This window comes from Hippoglossus hippoglossus, chromosome 14, assembly GCF_009819705.1.
Source record: "Hippoglossus hippoglossus isolate fHipHip1 chromosome 14, fHipHip1.pri, whole genome shotgun sequence".
Taxonomy (NCBI): domain Eukaryota; kingdom Metazoa; phylum Chordata; class Actinopteri; order Pleuronectiformes; family Pleuronectidae; genus Hippoglossus; species Hippoglossus hippoglossus.
Genome location: NC_047164.1, coordinates 24,085,679 through 24,110,849, shown reverse-complemented (window position 1 = coordinate 24,110,849; position 25,171 = coordinate 24,085,679). Strand labels below are relative to the sequence as shown.

Here is a 25,171-nt window from a genome sequence, read left to right as displayed (position 1 = left end):
CGGTACACTAATCTGAAAACACTAGAACATAACGTCGCTCCTCATTGGTGTAACCGAACTGTCCATCAGAAGGAGCATCCAGTCACACGTGGCTTTACATGGCGGGGTGGGCATGCTCGGTGTGTACAGTGTGCTGCACAAGTGTTGGTAAATTCACGGCTGGATGTTTGCGAGGAGACTTCGGCACAAAGCTGCCCGGTGACTGTGCGGCCGCCCTCAGGTAAGACCCGCTCAACCTCCGCTGCACGTCTGGAACAAGTGTGAGCAGTCATCACGCGCACAAACACCCAGGAAGCTCCGAACAGAGGCCACTCAGCGGAGGGAGATTGGAGGCAGCTGCAGCCGCTGCTTATCGGGGCTGTCTGGGGCTTTCGGTGACCTTTGTCAGTCGGACCGAGCAGAGACATGAAGTCCAGTGAGGGATGGTGTCCGCGAGCCCAGGCCAGTGTGGGTCCGAGCACTTTGCAGACCGGGGGAGGGGAGGGGAGGGATATAGCCGAGGGCAGAAATTTTCTCCCACCTCGAGGAAAACGAAAGTGATTTGTGTGACTTTCTGTGACTGAACAAGTGTGTGTTTGTGCCAGCACCAGCGCGTCGCGGTGTTCCCTCTGCGGGCCGAGGTCGCTCAATGTGCCACCTTCGCTGACACTAACATTCATCATCTCGTGAAGTGCTGCGTTTCTGTACCGCCGTCAAGCCGCGCTCAGCAGCGCGGACCGTTTCCGGTCCACGTTGTGACGTTAAAAGCGTTCACTTGTACTGGAGATGGGTGGCGACTGTTTCATATTGTGTATTCATTTTATTACAGTGTTATACCTTGGTTGGCACACGATCCGTACCTTATTCTTTTATTCCAGAAGATTACATTGGTATACTTTATTTTACTCTTTTTACATTTTTTGTTTTGTGTTTCTTTTACATGTGCCTTGTTAAAGCACTACACATTGTTTTAATGTTGAAAGGTGCCATAAAATTAAACTTGACTTAAGAATTACTACACTAGGTTCACTTAAAAAATAGCCTTTGTTTATTTGTTTGACATGTTGACAACATGTTGTAAAATACCTTAAGTTGAGGGCTGCGGAGAGAATGTACTGAGAAGAAATGGAATGTATTGATACGAGTTATGTTGTACATTGTGATACATTTATAATAATAATAGTAATAATAACAACCTTATGTGAAGAGCACACAAAATACAGCGCTGCACAACAAGAAATCAAATGGTTAAAATACAGAAGAAAGTACCTTAATAATAATAATAACGATAATACTAATAATAAAAGACTAAAATAGCCTGGCACCCCAAATAACTTCAGGAATACGCCTTAAGAAAAAAAGTTTTTAAGCTTAGACACGTACCAGACAACATTATTTGCTCAGGCTATTCATTCCAGAGCCTTGGGGGCCTGATGACTGGAAGTTTTCAGTCCAGATAATAACCAATAACCATCACATCGGAGCCAAACTACAGTGGGTCATAGCTGAGGAGAGATATCTACTGTCTGGAGCTGCATCCACTTTCTGTCAACAACCTGGAGCCTCGTTGCGTTGAGTACAAACGCTTTTATTGTGGTGACGAATGTCCGTGCTTCCGGCGTATCGGTCGGACTTGACGCGGCTGTGTCTCCGGTGCCGAACTGTTATGATGTGTCAATAAGTTAAAAGGTGGACGGCACCAATGATGAGAGGCCTCCTCCGGCACCTGAGCGGGATTCCTGAGGTACGTTGAGCCACCGAGGCGCCGCTCATCACAGACAACTTGTGCTTTGATTCAAAAGCCTCCAGCTCTCACTCAGTCACTCAGAAATATTATTATCGCCGCTGTGGACATGATGTCCGCCTGCTGCCGTCGCCTCGCAGTCTCCCGTCTCTCACCGACATTTGACGGAGGAGCAGTGTTTCACAGCAGCCGGTCCTCGGTGTCGCCGCTCCGCTCCCGCAGCTCCTCTCTCCTGTTTGAAAACACCGTGTAAAATAAATGTTTCTCAGTGAGGCGGTGTGACCCCCTCCTCCTCCTCCTCCTCCTGCTGCTCCTCCTGCTCTCCGCATCAAATACTCTTTAAAACCTGCGACGTTCGTCCGGCAGCTGCCGCGGCGGCACCGACCATCACCGTCCTGTCGGCAGCTGTTCTACGAGCTCTCAGTGTGTTCGACCATCGCAGGTTAAAACCGTGACACGTCCAGTTAGCAGGCTGCGGAGCTAGCAAGCTAACTAGCTACTTTTATTCCTAGTAACGCTGCGAGGAAATGGAGCGAGTGCTCAGCAAAACACTGGCCACGGATGCATGTGCCTGGGCAGAAAATCCCCAGTTTAATTAATCAGTGTGGATGTATTGTCCTCGGAGTGGGAGACATTGTCAGCGGAGAGTTTGACAGCAGTGAATTATCCCCCCACCACTGTACTGTACTTGGGGTTTCTCCTCCAACCCGAAGCAAGATGGACTCTCATTCGGCTTGTCTGTCTTGTCAGGGCTCGCATCGACGTTGTGCACGGAGATGAAAATGTCTGCTTAGGGGTAAGAACACGTTCGGGGGACAGACTGGTGTTTTATGGTTTGTTGTTGACAAATGTTTTTCTGTTAATGTGCGGGAGGAAGTCGCTACAGCGGCTCAAGACTTTACTCCCGACACAGTCCGACCAGGCATCAGCAGTTTTACCTGACAACACCACGCAGCCTCTGCGGATCTGAGACCCTCCTGTGCCTGCCCGGCCCGCCACTGTGGTGTTGTTTGAAATGCATCCAGTGGTCGCAGGTCTCTGGCCTGCGTGCTGTGGCCACAAGGGCGGATCGACTGCACGATTTGAATGATCAGTGATCACATCCGACAAAATGTCCCACCGTGCTGTGCAGCCGGGCAGCTCCTGGGCTATGCCACCCACCAATGCTCTGCTAAAGTTGCTCAGCACACATTTATTCCTGCAGCCGGGCTCAAGCTGTGGCAGAATAGTTGCAGATATGTGACCATGTAGCATGACTGAGAACCGTGTCTTGTGTTTTATAGGTCATCGTCATTGCATGACAAAGGCAGTGGCAGATCCATCTTCATCACTCATACAGCATTTCCATAGTTTCATCTCCAGTAAGTATCCCTGGTTTACACATGACTTCCATACATACATACACTGACAACTGGATGGTGTCCAAAGGAACAAACAGCCATTCAGTCACTCATTCACTGACTGGTACATTTCATGTGTCATGTTTGATAGACATCCAGGACAAATGCAAACCTGTTGAGGGACAGAAAAACAACAAAGCTAAATAAACAAATATCTAAGTTCATCTTTATCAATGTTCAGCTGTTCTCTGATCTGTATGAGTGTAGAACATGACAGTGCCCTGCAGATGATACTAAGACAACGTGGCAGTGATAAATGCTTCATACAGTCCTCTTCTGGTTTTGTTAGTGAAACACAAACGTAGAGAGGACACCAACATGAACATTTTAACAGTGTTGTGCTGAATGAAATATAATCAGTGCAACAGTCAATTACAAGGCACTTGATAGTATAAAGGGCAAAGACACACTTCCCAATACATAAAATCAATGTACTTTGGTGCCTCCATAATATTTATGAGGTCTCCAGGTTCCCTTATTCTTTATTCAACAACTTTCTCTGAAATATTTGACCTTATAAATCACTTTTCATGATTAGTGAATTGACGGCTTGCAGCAGTTCCTCCGGTCTGCGGCTGGCTGACCACTGCTGTTGTGACTTTGTTGCTGTTATCTTTTTGCAATGAAAACTTGCCAGGGGCAGCTCTAAGAAAGCACAGAGTCCGCCAATGACCGTGTGCAGCTCCTGTAGTGACCAGTAACACAGAAGAGGTTCATGCTCATTGGTCAACAGCAATTACATAATTTTGTGCTGGTAGACCCCCTCCTCCCTCAAGAATATTTTAAAAAGTGCAATCTAGTATGGTTTTATAAATGCCAATAAATAATTACATAATCTACAGTATGTTTGTTTTAGTTGTGGGAGCACTTACTTTCAGAAAAGCAAGTCTGAGTTCCCCTGATCCTTCATCGTGTACATATTATAATTTTGGTTTTGATTGGACTTTTATAAATTACATTGATCTATCAAAACATATATCACACCTCATCACCATCACAGAACCAAGCTTAGATTTAATCACTTGCTTCCTCAGTGGTTTGTGATATTAGAGGGTGGTATTTCTTATGTGTTTTGGAGATTCACCCAAACTGCAGGAGCACTTACTGGCTCAGAGTGACCACACGTTCTTCTACCAATATTCCAGAGGGAGTTTCCAACAAAGTGCCAGACACATCCACATGATGATATAGTTTAAGCGTCAGAAATGAATGTGACTACCTGTGCTTCACATTGAGAAAGCACAAGTGTGTAGTAAAACACTTTTTACCATCTTTTTTCAAAGGTCCCACAACAGGAGGTCTGTGTAAAGCCAGCTGAGGCAGAACATTAGCATATTAAATAAAAGCAAATGAAATGATGGCCAGTGGGGGATAATAATTTTGCTTTTTCTCTTGCTCCCCTGCTGAATATTAAACTAAAGCAAATCAACATAGAAGCTGTAATTCATAGTTTTAAAGAGATCTTCAACTTTCAGTCAAGCCCATTAAAAAAAATCCTTAGTTTGTTTCAGCGACATAGGGATGAGTTCCCCTTTTGATTTTCATAATCCCTTTATTCCGTCTGGAAGCCAGTAAAGACTTAAACAAATTCAACCCATTTTGCAAAATATTGTAGATGATTGTGGCAGGACTGATAAGGACATTGAGTATTCTCATTTCGAATTTGTTACAGATCTGTGTCTCAGCATGTTAATGTTCATGTTTTTGTGAAGAAGGCCTTAAGAAGAGTTCAGTTGGTTTAGAATTGGTTTCTGTAAATTACTGCTTTCACATCATAGTAGCTTTTTTTGTTCATTTTATTATATTTTAAATGTTTTCCATATATTAGAGGGTTCCTACAGTAAATTTGATTTTAAGATAATGTCACATTAAATGTTAAACTTTATTTCTATTTAAATTGATGTTATATACTCTATATTGTTGCTGGTATAACAGTGACACTAATATGTTCTTATTGAATTGTGCATATATATGTAGGTGATTACTTGATTAGTTCCTGCACATTACCATTATTTTGGTAGCAAGTATCTCTTATTTTCTGCGTCCATAAGACAACATATATCTTTTTGTAGAGACATGATCTTATGGTGTGTCAAATCCATTGTTCTTTTTAGGTGCGGTAGTACCATGAAAGGTGGAGGAAGGGGTAAGGAGCCACCTGTTATCGGGGAGGTCACTGGCAAGCGCCCCAAACGCAAATGCCTTCAGTGGCACCCACTTCTCTCCAAAAAGACTCTAGATTTCTCTGAGGAGGAGGAAGAAGATGATGAAGAGGAGCTGGAGAAGGTGAATAGATAGATGTACTTTATTGATCCCAATTTGAAAATGATTGCAAGTACGCTAAATGGCTTGACAGGTCCATGAACGGAATAACAAATCTGTCATTTTATCACAACCAACTGAACGGCATTGCATCTAAAGATTTATGGATTTCTTATCAGCAGCCAGTGTTGTGTGGCCAGGACAAGGGGTCGCAAATGGAGTGTGGAAGCACAACAGAGGATGTGGAGGAGGACTCAAATGAACAACGAGCACGGCGGCCAATGAACGCATTCCTTCTCTTCTGCAAACGCCACCGGTCTCTGGTGCGACAGCAACACCCTCGCCTGGACAACCGCGGGGCCACCAAGATCCTGGCTGATTGGTGGGCTGTGCTGGAGCCCAAAGAGAAGCAGAAATACACTGACATGGCCAAGGAGGTGAGGCTGCTCTCTGACTCTAACTCCGTTACTAACATTAATTGTAACTTTACCTTCTGGTATCTCCAAAGTAACAAGAGTCAGTTTTTTGTGAACATTATTTTTTTAGGAACCGGTGCATCGTAGTAAAAGTTATGCTCCTGGAAATATATATATATATATATATATTTTAAATAAAAAAACGTAATATAAAAACTACTAGTTACTAAAGTTACTGCCATGGAACAGGACTTCTCTCACTAGTGTCAGTTAAGATACAGTATAAATATCAAACTTGTGCAAATTAAGTCTTGCATCATAGCAGACATTCTAGCTTTAATGATAACCCTCCTATTCATGTTTCCTTTATGCTCCTTGTGTAATTATGATAAAGAAAAATGTTTGGTCTGTTCAGGTTTGCATGGTTTATATAGAAGATTGGAAGTTGATCTGAAGTGATGAACTATATTGTGCCAAAAATGTATTTAATGGGATGAACATTTTTGCACCAATAAGGTGAACACTGCTTATCCCACAATGCAATGCATCACAGTTTATAGATGAAAAATATACAGTCATGCACACATGTCAGTGATTATGATGAAAACAAACATGATTCAGTATCTGAGCTCCTTGTGTAATAGAAACAGTTGAGTGTCTGTTAAATTGAGAATTATGACACTGACAGTTGGTTATGGTTATTGGTTACATTTTTTCAGGCCACTATCAAATCTGATCAAACTACACCTTCACAGATCTGATGATGTCGATCAATTGAAATTTATAGTTCAAGTTAACACTGGGTCAACAGTACAATGAAAGGAAGAGAAGAAACAGGTCAGCTGAGCAGTGCAATATTTACATTAAAATAAAAAGTAAGGTAGAAAGAGCTTAATATAAAAAAAGTCAAATACAATACTAAGAAAAAGTATACATTCAGGGGTGAAGTGTAACATTCAAGGATGCAAAAGTAGTGACAACTCAAATTGGATGGAATTTGTATGTATAAGTTATTGCACATTTTCCAGAGGTGAGTTGAGAGAAAAAATACTGCAAACAGGCAGGTAAACAGATATGCTGAGGGTCGTTGGACATGAATTGACTACGAGATTGGGCATGAATTGACTTTTGAACTTTTTATTAACGTTACTTCATGTTTTTTTTGCTAAACTATGATTGTTCTTGTTAAGTCATTAGTATTGAATAGGAAAACAGAGAAATGCACGTATTGTTTTTAAACTAAATCCATTCTGGATGTTCTTTCAGTACAAGGAGGCTTTCATGAAGGCAAACCCGGGCTACAAGTGGTGTCCCACCACCAGCAAGCCAGTTAAGAGTCCCTCCTGTCCACCAGTCAGCAATCCTCGCAAAAAGGTTTGGTCCTTCTCTTCCAACTCATCCAAGGACTCCACCACTGCCAAAAAAGTGCCCAAAACTGACAGCATGCCACAGTTAAACTTTGCCATGGCAGGTGTGTATAGTTACAGTTTATGAGTTCAATGTAACGTTACAAAATGTAGGATTGTTTTTTTTGACTAGTGTCATTTCACCGTCAGATCCTACTAAGATGGGAGGCCTTAGCATGCTGCTATTAGCTGGGGAACATGCCCTCACGAACAGGGAGGTAAGTCACTGCAGCAAGCCACCCAGGGGTGCATCCATCTAATGCACCAATGTGTGTTAGTTTTATCTGTATCACAGAAAACATTTGTGTCTTTAAAATGTCAGTTTTTTGTACTTAATCCCAGTGTTCTTTACCTCTTTAGACCCCTTCCAGCACCAAACCTAGTTTACCCGACACAGCCAGTGAAGAGAACTGCTTTCCAGGGGAACAGGAAGAGGTTTGTTCTGAGGTTATATTTCTCTTCCTCCTATACTCTGAACATGTTACACCCATGGCTACACCACATACTTGATGTTCATGTTGTCTTGCTAAAGTGGGTCACTAATGGGGTCTGACTAAACTCTAATATGTGCAAAGTTAAAAATGTCTTTAGGAACTCTTGTATGTATATCGACAATAGGAAACAACATAATGTATTCAATAAGTATATTTACTCAAGCATGGCTTGTACATGTTTCCATATCACGTTTATATATCGACTGATATTTCTGAAGCCAAGATCATTATTACTCCACTTAAGTTTATTTGCTTTATTCACTGTTAGTATGCACATTCAGACTACACATTTGTGCACCAATTTGATAAGTGAATTATTATATTATGATTATTTCCGTATTATAAGAATATATTATTTTGAAAAGGGCCATCCTGCAAAAGTACTTTTTCTATTGGTGTTTTGGGTGATTTCAAAACATAGGTTTGACACATCACAATTTGCACAAAAGTGTACATTTTTTTCAATATTCACAAATCACAATTTGTGTCATAGGGCTTCACAGGGGCTACATCCTCTGCAAGAGTAAGGGAAAAACTACCCCAGAATCATTTTTAACACATATTGTGTCAATCCATAATCCACCATCTCATCACATCATTGATGATTTGAACTGTGACTGGCTGAACCCACTTAGCACAGAAGTGGTATTCAAAGCTTACAGCAGCACTGACTTGTTTCTTCTTGCCTTGTTTTGATTCACAGATGTTGTCTGGAACAATACCGAAAAGAGGGCTTGATGTTACTGAAAGCAGGGTTAAGACTGCCATTTCCCCACCGGCAGAGGTACGACCTTCAGTTCGTGAAAGATGTCTCATTTAACTGTTTGCATCTGTGTTCCTATATCGATGAATGCCATGTCTTGAAGTCATTGCCAAGTTGAAAGCAGGATTCAGTTTTTCCTAATTGGCATAGGTAAATGCCCCGCCAATGCCCATAAAAGAGCATGGAACTGCAGTGCTGTGTGCATGCCATACAGTCTATGGTGCACACACAAAAATCTCAGAAACTGAAAAGAACATTTAAGAAGCCAAGAATGATTGAATGAAAATCTAAAGATGGCGCTGTACCAGACTCAAACTGTAAAAAAAATTGTAATATTTTGTAGTGTCAGCAGTGAACATAAAATACCACAAAATGGAATGCAGTTACACGTTCAGTGAAAGCTGTATCGCTAGAAATCAGCATTATTAAAGTAAAAAAACCTTTTGATCTGAGATTTGAGAAAAAATATAGTTGAACACAGAAGAGAGAAGCGGGGAGAAAAGAAAGGTGCACAGAGTAAACTGAGCTGGAGCAGCTCGTCATTGGAAACACAGCACTGCAGGTGAGCCCTCAGCTGAGAGTCTGTGGACACTCGACCTGAGCCTGACAGGATCCATCAGGACCGAGCATGTTGGGCCAGTTTCAGACTAAATGTTTTCAATCATATTTGGGTTCAGGTCCTGCTCGATGCGCAGGGAGCTCTGCCTCCACAGACCTGGGTGCAGTGCACACCATGTGGTATAAGATATAAGCTCAGTTTTCAGAGTTAACAGGCCACACTTGGATAGAACATTTGAACTAAAAGCTGTGGCAGTAAAACTATGGAACATGTCACACATTTAATATGTGAACAGCAGTCGGTAAAACCTAAAGACGTGTGAATATTTCTGTGACTAAATATTCATGTTTAAAAAGTGTTATCTTTTTCAGTATATACCAAATATTATGTGTGTTCCCCTCCTCAAAACAATTATAATACGATGCAATATTATGGTAATTTCAATCTTATTATAAAACACTAGTAAAAAACTCAATAACTGAATTAGTTTACAGAAGCATTTCAGTTGTCAAGTGTGCATAAGAGTGCTCTTCAGTGTGCGTAGATTCTGTTCTTGCATAAGAACAAATCCCAGATAAGAAAACATTTGTGAATGTCAGAATCTTTGTAAAAACGGTTTAGAATGGTTGGTGAATGAGGCCCAATGTTCCATGGAATGCACAGTGACCACTGAGTAGTATTAGTCCATTTTACAGATTAAACAAAGCTTTGATGCAAATCATTTGAATCAAGGATTTTAGTTTTCAAGTTATTCAAGTTATTCAAGTTATTCGATTAATCGTTGCAGCCCTACATAATTGTGTTAAAACTGACCAGAATGGCAACATGCTGTGCACCTAAAGTACCCAGATGGATCACTTACAATCGTGTCTAAAATGGCCGCCACTTCTCACCCTCAATGGTCGCCATCTTCGCTGTGGACCTGAGGGTTAAGGACCAAATGTATTTTTAAACTTAAATAACAGCAGAGGAAGGAGGACATGTCATTGGTTCTAATGGTGATGTAATTTCCATGTCACATTGCATAGAAGGCACTCACAAAATACAATCAAATATAATTGTTTAGGTCAGGTGCAGTAAAACAGGCAGCGATTGTCATTTTCAGTGAGCGCACCATGTTTGATATTAACACAGTGTACTACATGTGAATGTAGTACACATGTGAATCTGTGAGTAGAGACAATGTCCAACCCCATGAAACCACAGCGTGATGTCAACTAGCCAGTCAGTATCAACTAAAAAACTGAAACTGGGATTTAGGATATTGGACATGGTATGTTATAATAAGTGGGCTCTCTCCAGCTCTCTTTGGACTTAACTCAGGTTTTCCAGTTTGATCTTGCTTTTAATTTGGGTGAGATCACCTGGATAACATATGCCACTTGGCTAACCTGCTCCAGTGCAGATTAACTTCAGGGAAACAGATCCAAACCTGCCTGACACAGAGTTACAAGTAATACAGAGCAGTAGGTATTTTTACACATCAGTCGAATGCTTTTACTGTCCCACAATTTCCATGTGCCCACTTTGTTTTTAAAACGGAGCATTTAACAAAAAGGTTTATGTATGCGGACAGAATTCTGGACAGTGTCACAGCTTGTATTACTTTTCACTCTTACTCCATCACTGCAGCTCAAAATAACATAAAATTACTTAATGAAAAAAAAAAATACAATTAATTAGCTACCTTGGCTATAGATGCTGCATTCTGCATACACAGGCATTAAGTACTTCTCCTCTCTGCTTTGTCAGCAGTTACAGTCTGACAATACTTTTGTTCATCAGAAAAAGGATTTCTCACTCTGTATCCCCTGCATTTCATTTCTGATTATTTCTGATAATTGTTGTAGCTGTCAAATGAGCTCACTCATAGCTGGATTGGTAAACACTGAGTAGTAAACAGTTCCAGTTGGTACCCAGCCTCACAACACCCGTTATCTAGGGTCACTGATATTAGATTCAGTGAAGCCAGAGAACCTAAAGAGGGAAACTTTAAAGATTAATGTGTTTCATGGTACAGGCCCTACATGTAGTATTTTCTACTATAAAAATGAAAAAGGTGACATTTCTAGTAGTAAGTCAATATGTTACTGTATGTTCACAGTCATCTCTGTCTGCGGCACCTGAAGGAAAACCATGCAAACAGTCAGCTCTATTCCAGCTTGCTGAGGTAAGACATTGGACAGTTTGCACACAGACACAGTGCATGTTAAAGCTTCAGTTTTATTCTGGGACTCCACAAGAAGCTTCCCACTATTCACTGTTCAAAATTGTTTTATCTCAAACTTTTCACATTGTGACAATTGTAATGTGATCTCTACTAGAATTGATACATGATATCATGTTCAAATTACACATTATTTATCTCAGTCCGTTCACTGCTGCAGTGCCTCTATTCACTGAATACAGAGAAAGTGTTATAAATGTCAGAATGAAGTGTGTAGTGCAGTTAATTGCTCATTGGCATAAATCTGATCCTATGTCACATGATGGTTATTAATGCCATCAGCAGATTCACATATGAGTATATATACATATCTGCTTAGAAAAGATCAGTCAATCAGAATTTTCACCAACAGTAAAAAGCATTTCGGCCATTCTAAGATTAGATCAATTTTAGAAGTGTTATACAGTACAATTTGTAGAATTTTGTAATTAGTTTTACAAACAAACTATATATATTACAGGCAAAGATAGAGAGTTAGTATCAAAGAGTACAGTACATTTGACCAATTAACTCTGAGTGTGTGTTTTGTGTTTTGAAAGATGTGCTTAGCGTCGGAAGCTGGAAAGATGGACACAGTTGTGTCTCAGCCAGAGGACAGCTCCTCTGCTGCCTCTATCCAGCAAACTAGAGTCAAGCCAGAGATCAAGGAAGAGAAAGCAGACACGAATGACTGTCCTCCCTCCTCTCACACATCAGCCCTCTTACCTTCATCTTCTGTCACGTCTACCTCCACTGATGCCATTCCCCAACAACTTAGCAGCCAAAATGCATGTGTCAAAAAGAAGAGCAAGAAAAAAGAGGTAACCAAGTCACATGATAACAATGAGATCCCTTGCACAGCAAAGAAGATCTTCAAAAAGTCTAACCATGCAGAATCAGACGCGGATAGTGTTTTCAGTACGATTGAAGCCGTGGCCAAAGGGGCGTGGAAAGACACAGAGGAGAAGGCCAAGAAAAAGATTCAGAGTGGTCCTAGTGGTGCTAGCTCTGGTTTTCCCAAAAAGAAGAGCAAGCCCAAAGTCAAGACCTCTATTTCAGAAAAGGAGGAGGAGATGGATACAGACAGTGCGCAGTGTGCACAGTACAGTTCCTCTGAAGTGGAGATACAGGAAGAGATGACCAACATGAGTCCCAAGACAGAAGCAGAGGAAGCAAGTATTGGAAGCACAGACCTTCAGGACAGCATGACAGAGCTCCATCACTCCCCCTGCAACTTTTCACCTGCTAAGCTCAAAGACGAGGACAAGGGGATGGAGAGGCAGGGTGAAGTGACCTTTGAGTCCAACATGGAGCACCGCGGCTCAAGGAAATCAGAACGGAGCTGTAAAGGAGCCTTGTATAAAACCCTGGTTTCTGAGGGAATGCTTACTTCACTAAGAGCCAACATTGACCGAGGTACCCATTTTAATTCCAGGGCAAACCAATTAATAAATGAAGGAGGCATAATCCAGTCTGTGTATGGCATCTGGTTAATATTTCCTGTTTGTTTGACTTGTTTTATGTGTGTGCGCGAGTAGGTAAAAGAGGAGCTTTCCGTGGTTCTGATCCTGATGCAAACTGGTGCGATGACAGCTGGACTGTTCCCCAGGTGGTACCTAATAATTCCAAGAAGCTGAAAAAGTCCAAGCCCAAAGATGAATCTTCACAGGGGTGAGTCAGGTCTCCTCATAGAACTACTGTACGTTGAAGGATTCTGTGCAGCGATTGATGACAGACTGAGATATATATATATATATATATATATATATATATATATATATATATATATTAGAGTATTTGATAATTCTGGAGGGGTATTGCTGCCGCACGAAAAAAGTGCGATACATAAGAATCAAGATATAACATTATGTTAACGTTAAAACTACACATTTTACATTAAAACCAAAAACCTTTCACATTAAAACCAAAAACTTTTCATGTTATAACTCATTGCCTCAATGTTTTATGTTTTAACGATAAGCAGTCAGATATTTAATTATTGTTATGAGGATGGTTGTACATCCTCTTTCGGGCTTCATTATTCTGCACACAGCAGAGTATTATTTTCACAACCTCTTTGTCTGTGCGTATCTCAACAATGCATGTACGTATTTTCACCAAATTTGTGTGAAAATACAAGTGAATATTACTGGGCCGGTATTTGTGTGCCTCTGCCCGGTTCTCTGCTGTGACCTCCTCCAACACAAAAAGCAGGAGCAGGCGGTTTCAACTCTTAAAAAGAAACTGCAGATTCTGTGATTTAATTAGCAACATTAACTTTAAGATGTTCACCTGCACACACAAATTCTTTATCTACATTATCAGCCTTCTCTCATACAGGGGACGGTGATGGCTGAGAGGGGATGACAGAATTATTAGCAGGAGGATGATTGCCGACTGACAATATACGTTATAACGTTAAAAGTTTTACATGTGATTTCTGATTTGTTCTTTTCTTTTTCTAGTATGGCATAAGATACACTTCTATAGATATTAGATTTTTTTTGCCCCCATGTTTTTGTCCACTATGTATTAAATATATTATACAATATCTGAAATATCGACAGTGTATACAGTTTGAACATCAATTTAACTTTATCAGAACACCCAGGTTAAAAGTAATCTTTCTACATCTTTGTACGCATTCAGTTATACTCACACCCCCAATAAGCATCTGTTTTTCTGTGTAGTCACTGGCCCTCTGGTAGTTTGAGTCCCTGCAGACACATTTAGCTTTTTAAAGATGCATCACTGACTTTTTACTCATAGATCTGTTTCCTTTTATTGAGTTCCCTCAGCTCAGCTTATTAAAAAAATATTGGTAACCTGATGGCGAAGTTAAAATGTCTACGCAAAACTTTGACTTAATTCTTAACATGATTTGGTTGAACAGGTTTAGTTAGTCTATTGACTATATACTTAACGATATGAACTCTGATCTTCACTTGTCAGCCTAGGGAAACTGGAGGAGGAGTTTGAAAAGAAATTTAACAGCCTACCACAGTATAGCCCAATGACATTTGATAAGAAGGGCACTACTGTCGTAAAGAAGAAGAAGAGCGACAGCTCCACTGTCCAAGAGGAGGCCTTGAAAGTCGGAAAAGGTAAGAACAGAGTGAAAGATTTCTCCAGTGAATAAACACAATGGCTGTTCTTTAATATCTCATTTCATCCATGGCCCACTCTGCACCTGTTTTTAAAATCATATTTTCCACACCTTAGGTGAACAGGACCGATTCTTTCTGTTTAAAAAACAACATCATTTGGACTTCATAACACAGCATTTCCATGCTCTTTTTTTCTTTGTTTTTGCTACATCAGGACCATCTCCATCTCAGAAAAAGACTTCATTCCACAAGATTGTTAGGAAGCAAAAACAGAAAAAGGAGAAACCAGTGGACAAAGGTGAACTAGAATGTCGATGTTTGTGCATTATATAGCAGGGATGTGAACATTTTAACAGATTCATGTGTCAGTTACCCATTACTAATGTGACCAAGACCAACGAAATGTTATAGTTAAAGACATATTTTTAATGAGAAGAATGTCATTACTTCAAACTCAAATATCTAGTTTATTGTGTAAAACAGTCGAGATTAAGAGCAACTTGAAATAGAGTCTTTAACATATGGCCATTATTTTGTGGAACATGGCTGAGCTACCTAAAATTCACTGAGATTTAAACAAACATCTCTATGTATTTCATGCATTAGACTTACATTGTTCAATTTGTACCGTTTCTACTATTAGCATATTTATATATACTTGGCTGCTGATGCCTATATGCTAACAATAACTTTCATCTGTTGTGATTGAAGACCTTAGTAACTCAAGTCCATGTTAAGAAGATTCTAAAATTGGGCCATTGATTTTCATGAGTACATTTGCAATGTTCAAATCATATATATTTGTATGACCTTTTCTCCACTGCAGTGCTACAGAGTGATTCCACCATGCCGGATTCAGCTTCAAAAGCCAAATCATGTGCCCCCGTTGCCACAATGTGCCCAGATTTGCAGGGTACCACTAGTATGGAGATGCTAGTTGGTAGCCAGAAGAGGAAAGCGAGGAAGACCAAGATCACACACTTGGTGCGCACAGCTGATGGCAGTGTGTCTCCAGCTGAGGGTGAGTGATGAACGATTCATTGATTGATCTATAGATCAGTTGGTGTGGAATTAGATCTTCTTTCTTTTACATTGCATTATTTTAAACCACCGAGAGACTTGGGTAAGAATTAATGGTACTACTTTAAATTTACTCCGTTCCTACCTCTCCAACATAACCTTCTCAGTCACTCTCAGCTGAGATGTGGTGTCCCTCATGGCTCTGTCCTTGGTCCCCTTTTGTGATCTATGCTGCATCTTGGCCAGGTCATTCAAAGTCATGATATATTTGATCATTTTTAGGCAGACAACTAATTTACATATGCCATTAAAACCCAGAGATCTGACTCTGAGCGGTCTAACAATCTCGTAACCTGCCTATCTGATATTAAATCCTCGAAGTTCCACAATTTCCTTAAATTCAATGATTACAAGTCTGAGGTCATCCTGTTTAGTCTCACTAATTCCATCTTCTTCGTTACTGCTAATCTTTCTGATCGGACGAACAATACCAAGCTGACTGTATATCTTCTCGCTGTGATTATTGCAATGCACTTTACTCAGGTGTCAGCCAGAGCTCCCTCCAGTGTCTCCAGCTGATACAAACTGTTGCTGCCCAGTTTATCACTGGGACAAGGCATGACCACGTCACCCCTGCGCTGGCCTCCTTACTCTAGCTCCCTGTTAAATTTCATATTGATTTCAAGATTTTATTGCTCACTATTAAGCCCCTTAATAGCCTTACACTCAAATACCTTTCAGAATTATTGACTAACATCTGCAAATGTAGCAGTGCTGGTTACTCCCAGGTCTCACCGTGTATTAACGGGTGACAAAGCTTTTGCTATTAAAGCCGATAAATTATGTAATTTGCTTCCCATTTTACTTAGACAGAATAATTCTCCACCTTCTTTTAAATCCATTTTTAAAACTTTTCTTTTTTTTGAAAGCTTCCACAAATTATTGACATTGGCTCTTAATTACACTTACTAATCCTATTTATTTATACAATTGTATGTGTTTTATTTTTCTATTCCCTCTGCGCATGTTCCATTGTTTTATTCAAATTATTTTTGTCCAGTGCTATCACTTGCTTGTAAAGCACATTTTTAAGAAAAGTGCTATTTATATAAGAGCTATAAGTGCTACTTTTTCATTGTACATAATACAAAACTTATTTCTCAAATTGTATCATTACATGTTTTAATTTCTTTAAATTTACTATAGATTTTTTCATTTTTTTAGCTGAATTTTAGGAACATTTATGGAAAAAGCCATAAAAGCACAACTGATAGCTCACTAGTTGGAGACTACACTTTCAGAGAGGAAGTTCTTCTGATCCATCAAAAAGAGCCATATTATCAAAATATAAGCCACAGATTAGTTTAACATTAAGAATGCTACGCGTTTTGTGTAGACAGTTTAAAATATGATTATAATAACAACATTTTAATAAACCAACCATAACCACACAGATTAAGGAAATCTGTCAATATGTGACATAGTATTCTTAATCATGATCATATCTTTCTTTTTGTATAGGGGCTAAGTATTCTGTAAGTCACTTTTAATTCCTAAAAAAAGTTGATATTAATTAAAACAAATAAAATAAAATAAACTAGTTTTATTTAACTACTTTTCTTAGGAGGGTTGACACTGATGTCTCCCCTAAAAAATACTATGATTCAGTGATCCCAGCACAGCACAATTTTTTAAGCTGCATCACTGTATACAGAGCAAGGCAGGGGCCGCAGTGTGACAAGTTGTAACATTCACAAACTGAGTGTCTTGTTTTAAAATGACAAGCCGCAAAACTGGTGATGGGCAGTGCGACTCAGTGCTGGTGTCAGGCTGACATCGCTGTCAGCAGCCAGGCACGACAAACACTCCCTGATGTTAGGACTTCATTACTGGGCTCTGACCTTTTACTTTCTCATTTCTCAAAAAAAAAATTTAAGTAAGAAAGTTATGTATGGGAGTACAGTGTACAGCTCGGCTGCGTGGGCAGGAAGGTGAATGATAGATTTTCACATTTGTAGATAAGGTATAATGAAGAAAATACTTTAGTAATACAATAGAAAATTATAGATAAGAAAAAGCAGGAACCAATGATCCAAAGGCACTTGACCATATAATCCACTGAAAATAAAAATAACCCCACCCTCCTCGAGTCAATTGTATTGGTTACAACTGCTGACAATTCTGACATTTTCTCCATTAAATACATTGTGTTTTTTTTGCTACAGAGGACAAAACTAGGGACCTGAACCAGGAACAGGATAAGAAGCCATTACACCAACAGAATTTATGCAATGAAAAAGGGTGCTACAGTAATCCCAGAGCAGAGGAGACGGAGAGGAGCACCGTACCACAAGAGCTACCTGCTTTCTTCAGCTTGGCAGCCCTCGCTGAGGTAGCAGCCATGGAAAACGTTCACAGGTGGAGACAAAGCACAAGTTATACACAATAATGATGTGTAAATAGTAACATATGCTACAGTGTGATTTTCATGAAATGTCCTTTATGTGCCTGATAACTGACTTATAATGAATGACTTATAGTTTGCAAAGGTTTTTTGAACTTTTACGACCTAATTTTGATTCTGCCTTGTATTAGACTGTCACGGCCAACTCAACTCTTCATCATATCTAGTCTCCAAGGAACAGACCAGTGTGTTGTATGTAGACAGTTTAATGTGAAGAAAAATCATACAAATCTTTTCACCCTCCCTCCGTATTAGTCCCTGTCTGTATTCCAAAAAGCTTAGTTTCCAGGCAGGCCCACCACAGCTTGATCAGACCTGGGTGCATGTCCCTAGCATCTTGGGGCCCAGTTGGGATCTTTCTTCCTGATCCAGAGCCATTGGCTGCATTGGTCTGCAGTCTGTGATGTTTCTGTTATGGTCTGGCGCTGGGCTTGTCCATGGATTTTTTTGGTGGATGTTGCAATAAAACCCCTGCAGCCAACCTCCACAGGGCAAACTATTGCTTTCCAGCCGCGTTGCTCTGCCTCAAATGCCATGCATACCGCAGCCTTTTCCTCTCATTCGCTTCATCAACTCCATCCTCCCAGGGTACTGTCAAGTCTACAAAGTAGTCAACACGCAGGATGTTGGACCAGAGTATCAGGTCTGCTCTTTTTTTTGATTGGTCAACTACGTGACAGAAATCTCTCGGACCTTACTTTAGCTATAAACACCACTTTAGCCATGGTAACTATTGTGTCAGTTCTGCTGTAGCCTACTAACTTGAGCCAAACTCGCCGGTAGGTGGACATGTTACAGGTTATATGTTACATGGCGACACATTAACCAGAAAACATCTGAAATGCAAACAAGGCATTTCAGGAGTTTTCAATGTACACTAGTCATGTGCATGTCAGTGCAAACAGGAAGCACATTGTCTGCTCTGGAGTTGGTTGCTCAGTTGCAACCAAGAAACAGCAATGGTGAAAAATGGTAATAAATTGGTAAAAGCAGGCATTTCTTTACCTGGACTGACCAGTTGGAACTGTTACTGCCAGTAAGTGTTAGCAACACTTTGTATTTAGTGCTGGTTGTTGAGTTGTGACTAATGAGACCCAATCGAGAAGCGAATGTGGGTGACTGTCATCATTTCCAAAAGTCTCTAGCCATTTTCAGACATGACCTGCGGTTAAACTCCGTAGCCAATTCTTCGGATTTTACCTGCAGTCTGCCTTACACGCATGCACAACACAGCGGGAGGTTCTCTGCACAGACGCGTTCACAACAGCATCAAATCGTCTGCATTATTCAGGCGCGAGGTGGTGCAGCCGGGTGCAGCAGACAGAGGTGTAGGATAATAAATATGCAAATGTCCATGCTGAAGCCCATGTTTTACAGTTGCCTTCATGTACCTTTCTCAACTTGACTCTGCACTCTAGCTCTGACAGAAAAGACAGCAGTAGATTAGAGCAAAGTGTCACTGTATATGCAAGTATTTAAAACACATTGTCCAATGTCCTGTTTCAGAGGCCAGAGAGGCTTGGCTGAGAGTCAGAAGAAAGAGCTTGCCCAGACTCCAGTCCTCATCTCCTGTGCTGATCAGTGAAACTCTGCTGCTGTTATGAGAAGCCACAACCTGGACATTGACAGTGGAGCTTTATTTCCTCAGTGGTAAGCCCACGCTGAAGGGAGACTTGAACAGGAAGCTTTGGAAGGACTCCTTCCTCCTTATGGTGAATTTGCTTGAGCTCGGGTTCACGTTGGGGGAAAGACACCTTCTCCTCCTCCTCCCTGCTCCTTGCTATCTCAGTGTTTCCCTGAAGCCTTCCTTTGGTTTGAGGCAGGATGCCTTTCTTCACCCCCCTTAGATGCTCTGTTAGGGCCTGTGGAAGAACCAAGCTATCTCTTAGTGCATGGGTTCCCCTATAGAGATGGTTCAGTTTGTTGTACACTGTTTTGTCAACTAGAGGCCATTTTTAAGGTCATATCTTGCCGTTTAATAAAGAGCATTTTAGGTAAGAAAAGACCCAATAATGCATTGGTTTTTATAGACAAACACAGCTTGCTGTCACCTTTTTACCTCACACACACGCCTACTGAAGAGCTCCCTGCACCTCTGGTAGAATACCTCCCTATTTGAATAGCTCTTATCCCTTCCATGTCCTCCAGCTTCAACCCAAAATGAATTTAACCAGGGTAAATAATCATGATGGATAGGCATCCATTAGCAACTACTTGCTTAGTGTTTCCCTTTGGTACACTGTTGTGGTGTACCCAAACTACAGATAAACCATGGATGAGCATTTGATATGTATGTCAAGATGATCCTACTGTAAAACAGTATGTGGTAGCTAGAAATAATCATTTTAGACTGAATGTTTAAGAATACAACTGTGCATACCTTTGCATTTGGACTAGAGTTCACTGTGTCCCTGTCTGGCTCATGAAACAGTAAGATTGCTTTGAAACTGCTTCTTGTTATGGGGAGATGGTGTGGAAGTAATTCAGATATAGCCTTAACCCTCCCACCTAGACCCTCTTTACCACCACAAAGCCCTCAACCAGCTTCTTGCTCAATACCATCATAGTCCCCAAGTCAGTTTAACATTTTTGAATAGTGAAAATGCAGTTTTTGTCAATACTTGATCTTATTGCAGTTTGCGTAGCAATTAGAATGGTCAGTTCCTTGTGTGCAACTTATTTCATGAAAGGTTTTTGTTAGTTAGTTTGTTTTTCAATTACATAAACACTGCACTAATTTGTAGCTTAAGTTTGAGTTGCTCTTGGAAGGGTAATAAAATGCCTTGTCTCCACCAGACAGAGTTCTTACTTTAAGTTAATTAAGGCCTGTCTCAATAGTGTCTTGAGTGTCCTGGCCAAAGCCAGCCACAAACTCCCATGTAAAAGATCAGGGGTTTGCCAATGTAAATGGATTAAATTTGTGAAAGGGTTTTATTCTGTATGTCTCATAAAATGAGCAATTTGGAAACAAAAAACATTTTCTGTTTTTTATTTCTTGTGGAAATCAGACTGAGCTGTGCTATAGTCCCTCTCAGAGCTAATGGAGACAAGGCATTTCATAATAATTTGATAATAACTTCCCCATTTGTTTCCTATTGGCCTTTTGAGATTTTATTGCCAAGTAATGGTCTACTCAGAGGTCCCATGTAATCCATGTTTTAATTTGTACAAGTATTTATCTGTGCTCTTTCTGTTTTGGATTTATTGTGTTATGTTGGTCAGGATCATTCCAGTTCCATGCCGCTGTCCTGGCTGTACTTTAGTTTGCAGTTGATAAGCAGTAGTAATACAGTCCTGCTGAAGGTGTGTTGTCTTCCCAAGGGTCGGTGGAACCTGGAAGAGCTGCCACAGGCTTGTGGAGGCTACCTGAGAGCTACAGACTCCCCAGCAATACCCCTCACCTCCTTAGCAAGCAGCTTGTAGTTCCTCTGTGTAGACCAATACTTTAGTGATCACATTTTCGATTCAGTCACATTTATAACGTTTATAGATTTGTCTTTTCTGTTCTGTTTTAAATGTGCATTTATGATGCTGTTTTTACCAGGTCCTCTTTATGAGCTTGGTTTTTCTTGAGGTCAAGTTTACTGGATTAAGACTGTTGTCAAAAAAAGATCAAGCTCATAGACAACTAATGTATCTGTGCTTACCTGCTAAGCAAATGGGCACTAACATAAAATGCAGCGTCTCTTGACAATAAGCTTGTCTTTTCACCTCTGGAGGAGTGTGTTTCACTATGACTGCATCACTATTTCTTAGACACTTAATGTCAGGACCAACAAATAAGAAAGTAATGGGTCTTAGAGAACTTGTGGATCTTGAAAAAAGTGTTTCTTCCTAAATCAAGGCATTGCTACATGGTAATAGGGTTTTGCTTATGTAGGCCCTTGTGTGCAAGTTTTGTAGTAGATGCAAAAAACTATAATTGCTTGAGATTTATCCTTAAAATCTAATAAACAAAGTGTAAATGTTTCCCAGTTAAGTTAAAGGAGACCACAGTATGCTTTACAAAAATGTAATATTAAACGGAATAGCTCATTTAAATATTTTGGCTGGACCGCAACAGCACGGCAGGCTGCTATAAACTTAAACGCCAGTCTGTGACCGACTGAGTGATTGCATTATACTACTGCTTGAGCCAAGTGTTCCAGCTTTCCCCATTGGGTTTTTGCTCGCCTGAAATGAATTGGTGCGACCAGTTTGCTACCATAAGAGGTGCACTGACGGGCAGTGTTGCCAACTTAGCGCCTTTATTGTCTGCAACAAACCTTAGCTACTTTCTGTAAAAGACAGTCACCCGTATTTGGCCGCAGGCACAAAGTCTGGCTTTTCCTTCGTAGGCTAACCTTTATGACTCTTATCCAATTGACTGCAGTTACATGGATGCGAATGAGCTTCGAACGTTCTGATAAATCATTTCACTCAGCCATTGTCTGTTACTCACATGTCTGGCGATTTCGTTGACCGTCATCAAATTTATAAAATCAGGATTTTAGCACAGCAGTCACTGCTGGGTAATATGTCGTTTTAATAGGCCATGTTTCTGTCACTGTTTCATAAATGTTCCATTGTTTGACACAGAAACAGAAAAAGTCATGTCAAAGACAACAGCTTTATTTTGAACTTAGCTGTATTAAAATCTGTATATGTGAGCACAGAGGGTAGGAGAGAGGCAAAAAAGGCTGAAACCAGCTGACACTAAGCAGAATGCAAATATGACACCATGACATTGATATGAAATAGTATTTTACATCATATAACATTTAGTGACTTTTCAAGCAGGATTTTGCTACTTCCTAATGAAAGTAGTTGTTTACAGCGGTTCCTACGTCCTCAATGCGCGGTCCAGCCATATACTAGGTTTTGACCTTGTCTTCTTTAAATATGTAAGAAAGTCACATTAGGATGTTAACATCCAAGCAGTAAACTGTATAGTTCTTCCACTGGTGGACATCAGTGTAGGTCTTTGCAAGACAAAATTGTCTTCCCCCAAAATAGATATATATTTGCTTTTGAGTTTATTGACATTTGCCAAAGAAAAGGAACACTTATATTCAAATGGAAATATTGTCAAAAAAAAAGAAAAAGAAAAGACGGAAACAAAGCTAGCGTACCAGTTGCACTGCATTTTCTAGGTGTGTAAATCTTCAGGTAACAATGTCAGCACAATTCATCCTATGTATCTAATGGGCTTTCCTTGGTGTTTGAACCCAGAGTTGGAATGATGTGCAACAAAAGAGCACCACTCAATGCCTCTTTTAGTATACAGTATTTGCACCTTATGACCCAAACCAAAATGATCATGATCTTTGAAAAAATATATATAAATTTTTACCCACTCTCTAGAAATTATGCATTTTAACATTACATAGGCGAGAAATCAGTCAATAACAAATCCACACATCTACAAAACAGCCATAATACTGTCATTTCTCCACCCCCTCACCTTTTCTATCTAGAAAATGCTTCTATAAAGTTGAAATTCCTATATTAGTTACCTAAATGACTATAATACCCTTTGTGCTAGTACTGTCTTCTTGAATGTAATCATTTTGTACCTGTATTTTTCTAATTCAGTCTTGATTGTACTGTACGTATGCTATGATGGTATACTGTTCCTTAGGTGCATAGTTACAACCGTTCTCACGACAGGATAGGTGCTGTGCTGCAGACTCAGTGGAAATGTGTGAAGATTTTAAGTCCGAAGGACTTACTGTACCATGTGAGCATTAATGAGAGATTCTTGCTGTTTGAGTGGCGGGACAATAGCTTTCCCTGGTTTGCTACTATTTTTTTCTTTGCAGTAAAAGTGAAAGTCTGTTCAGGACAGTTTATGAAACAGGGATGCTCCTGCAATCAGACCGAACAACTGAATGCTTGAGTTTCAACTTATTTATTACTGTTCTTTTTTATAGGTTTAGTGGAATAAAGGATCAATGGAATATACAACTGAATATGCACCCATTTATACATGAACATGTATAAGATTATCTACCCTTTACTGGAATGTAGATCATGGCTTTGTTTTTGTTTTTTTGTGATGAGATTATGCCAGATGTTTTGATTCTCTTTCCTCCATGTAGTTTTTACAACATTTGCTTAATCTAATTTATCTTATTGGTAAGCATCATGACAGATATGTTTTTTGATTGTTACAGCCCACTTGTTAAATGCAGCCTTACTGGAACCCCTGCTTAGTGAGGGATCCCTCATCCACCCACCACCCTTACCCCACCTACAACTTCTATGTCATAACACTGTTTGCTGATGCAACTATTATTCCTTTTACACTTTCTGCTGACGCAATTATAACTTCTTGAACACCTATTAAAATAACGTCTATTCCACCTGTGTGAAAAAGATTTTTGTTCTTTATTCTGATTTTCAAAGCACATTATTTGGTTCACTGAACACCAACATACACCTGCAGTTCAGGATTTCCTCACATGGTTATACTGTAGTGAAGTGTTATATTGAGCCGTCATGGTATAAAATGTAGGATACTACATCTTTGCATAGTTATAAAGATCATTTTACATAGTGTTAAAGATAGTGCCTCTGTGTTTTGTAGGGTGCTAACCTCGAGCAGTGGAGAGCCTGGTGATCAAATAACAGCCACAGTGAAATATGTTGTATTCTGTAAATCTTGAACTTACTAAACTTAAGCTGACTTGAGTATAATTCCTGAGATTTACCAGGAATCATTGAGTCAAATCAGTGCCAGCATCGCATCAATGAAAGTTCAGCTGGATCCTCTGGTGTGCTAACATGTCAGACATGTACATATATACAGTATAAGGTTTTTCCAACGATATTCTTAATTCTGTGGGGGTGTTTCCCATTCATCAGGTTATGGTAAACCTGATGAATGTCTGTGTGTGTCCCTGCAATGAAGACAAGCAGGAGTGTCTTCAGGACAAGTCCCTGACAGTTCCTGAGTAGCCCAGAAAAAGACATCAACCCACAGAGGATGTACAGAGCTGGAGATGAAAGTTATATCATCCACGGTCCCCAGGCTGACTTCAGATGAGCTGATCCGTCAGGAGGAAGGAGACAAAGTGAAGAAATCCAGGTGTGAAGCTCATAGAGACCTGAAGCTGTAAGTGTTTCCTTAAGGGACTTCAACAAATTACTGAATTAAAGATTTTTGTAAATGAGATTTCATTTAGGGATATTCAAGAAATTTGCTATACTTTCTAATGTATTATTAAATGTAGATGGATGGGCACACATCAGTTTTATCCACTGGAAATAAACTGTCCATGCAACTAAAGTGGAGTGGTGTGGAAACGTGTTCACCTGTGATCTGGTGGGACGTTTACAGACAGAATAACTTTACAGAATAAGATTCAAT

General features: G+C 40.1%; 1 protein-coding gene across 8 annotated transcripts; it reads left to right on the top strand.

Annotated features, from left to right (window-relative positions):
• LOC117774248 (HMG box transcription factor BBX) lies at positions 1-24,168 on the top strand. 8 transcript variants are annotated; one of them, XM_034606507.1, is made up of 16 exons: positions 107-220; positions 3,007-3,084; positions 5,238-5,409; positions 5,565-5,822; positions 7,068-7,272; positions 7,358-7,425; positions 7,568-7,642; positions 8,405-8,485; positions 11,128-11,193; positions 11,790-12,645; positions 12,768-12,900; positions 14,182-14,333; positions 14,551-14,634; positions 15,163-15,357; positions 17,582-17,774; positions 19,327-19,405. In XM_034606507.1, exons 3-16 carry the CDS (start codon positions 5,251-5,253, stop codon positions 19,403-19,405), a joined length of 2,604 nt encoding a protein of 867 aa, XP_034462398.1. In that variant the 5' UTR covers positions 107-220; positions 3,007-3,084; positions 5,238-5,250. The 8 variants fall into 8 exon arrangements, with proteins under 8 accessions (XP_034462394.1, XP_034462396.1, XP_034462395.1 ...); XM_034606506.1 differs by lacking the exon at positions 107-220 and adding an exon at positions 1,140-1,723; XM_034606508.1 differs by lacking the exon at positions 107-220 and adding an exon at positions 1,140-2,519.
• Positions 24,169-25,171: the final 1,003 nt, after the last annotated feature.

What these genes read in the sequence shown, in the direction of transcription:
- LOC117774248 (XM_034606502.1), top strand. Translation starts at nt 99, where the DNA reads ATGGCGGGGTGGGCATGCTCGGTGTGTACAGTGTGCTGCACAAGTGTT. An exon ending in GACTGTGCGGCCGCCCTCAG is followed by an intron (nt 221 to 5,237) that starts GTAAGACCCGCT and finishes TGTTCTTTTTAG; the next exon opens with GTGCGGTAGTACCATGAAAG. An exon ending in ATGCCCTCACGAACAGGGAG is followed by an intron (nt 7,426 to 7,567) that starts GTAAGTCACTGC and finishes TTACCTCTTTAG; the next exon opens with ACCCCTTCCAGCACCAAACC.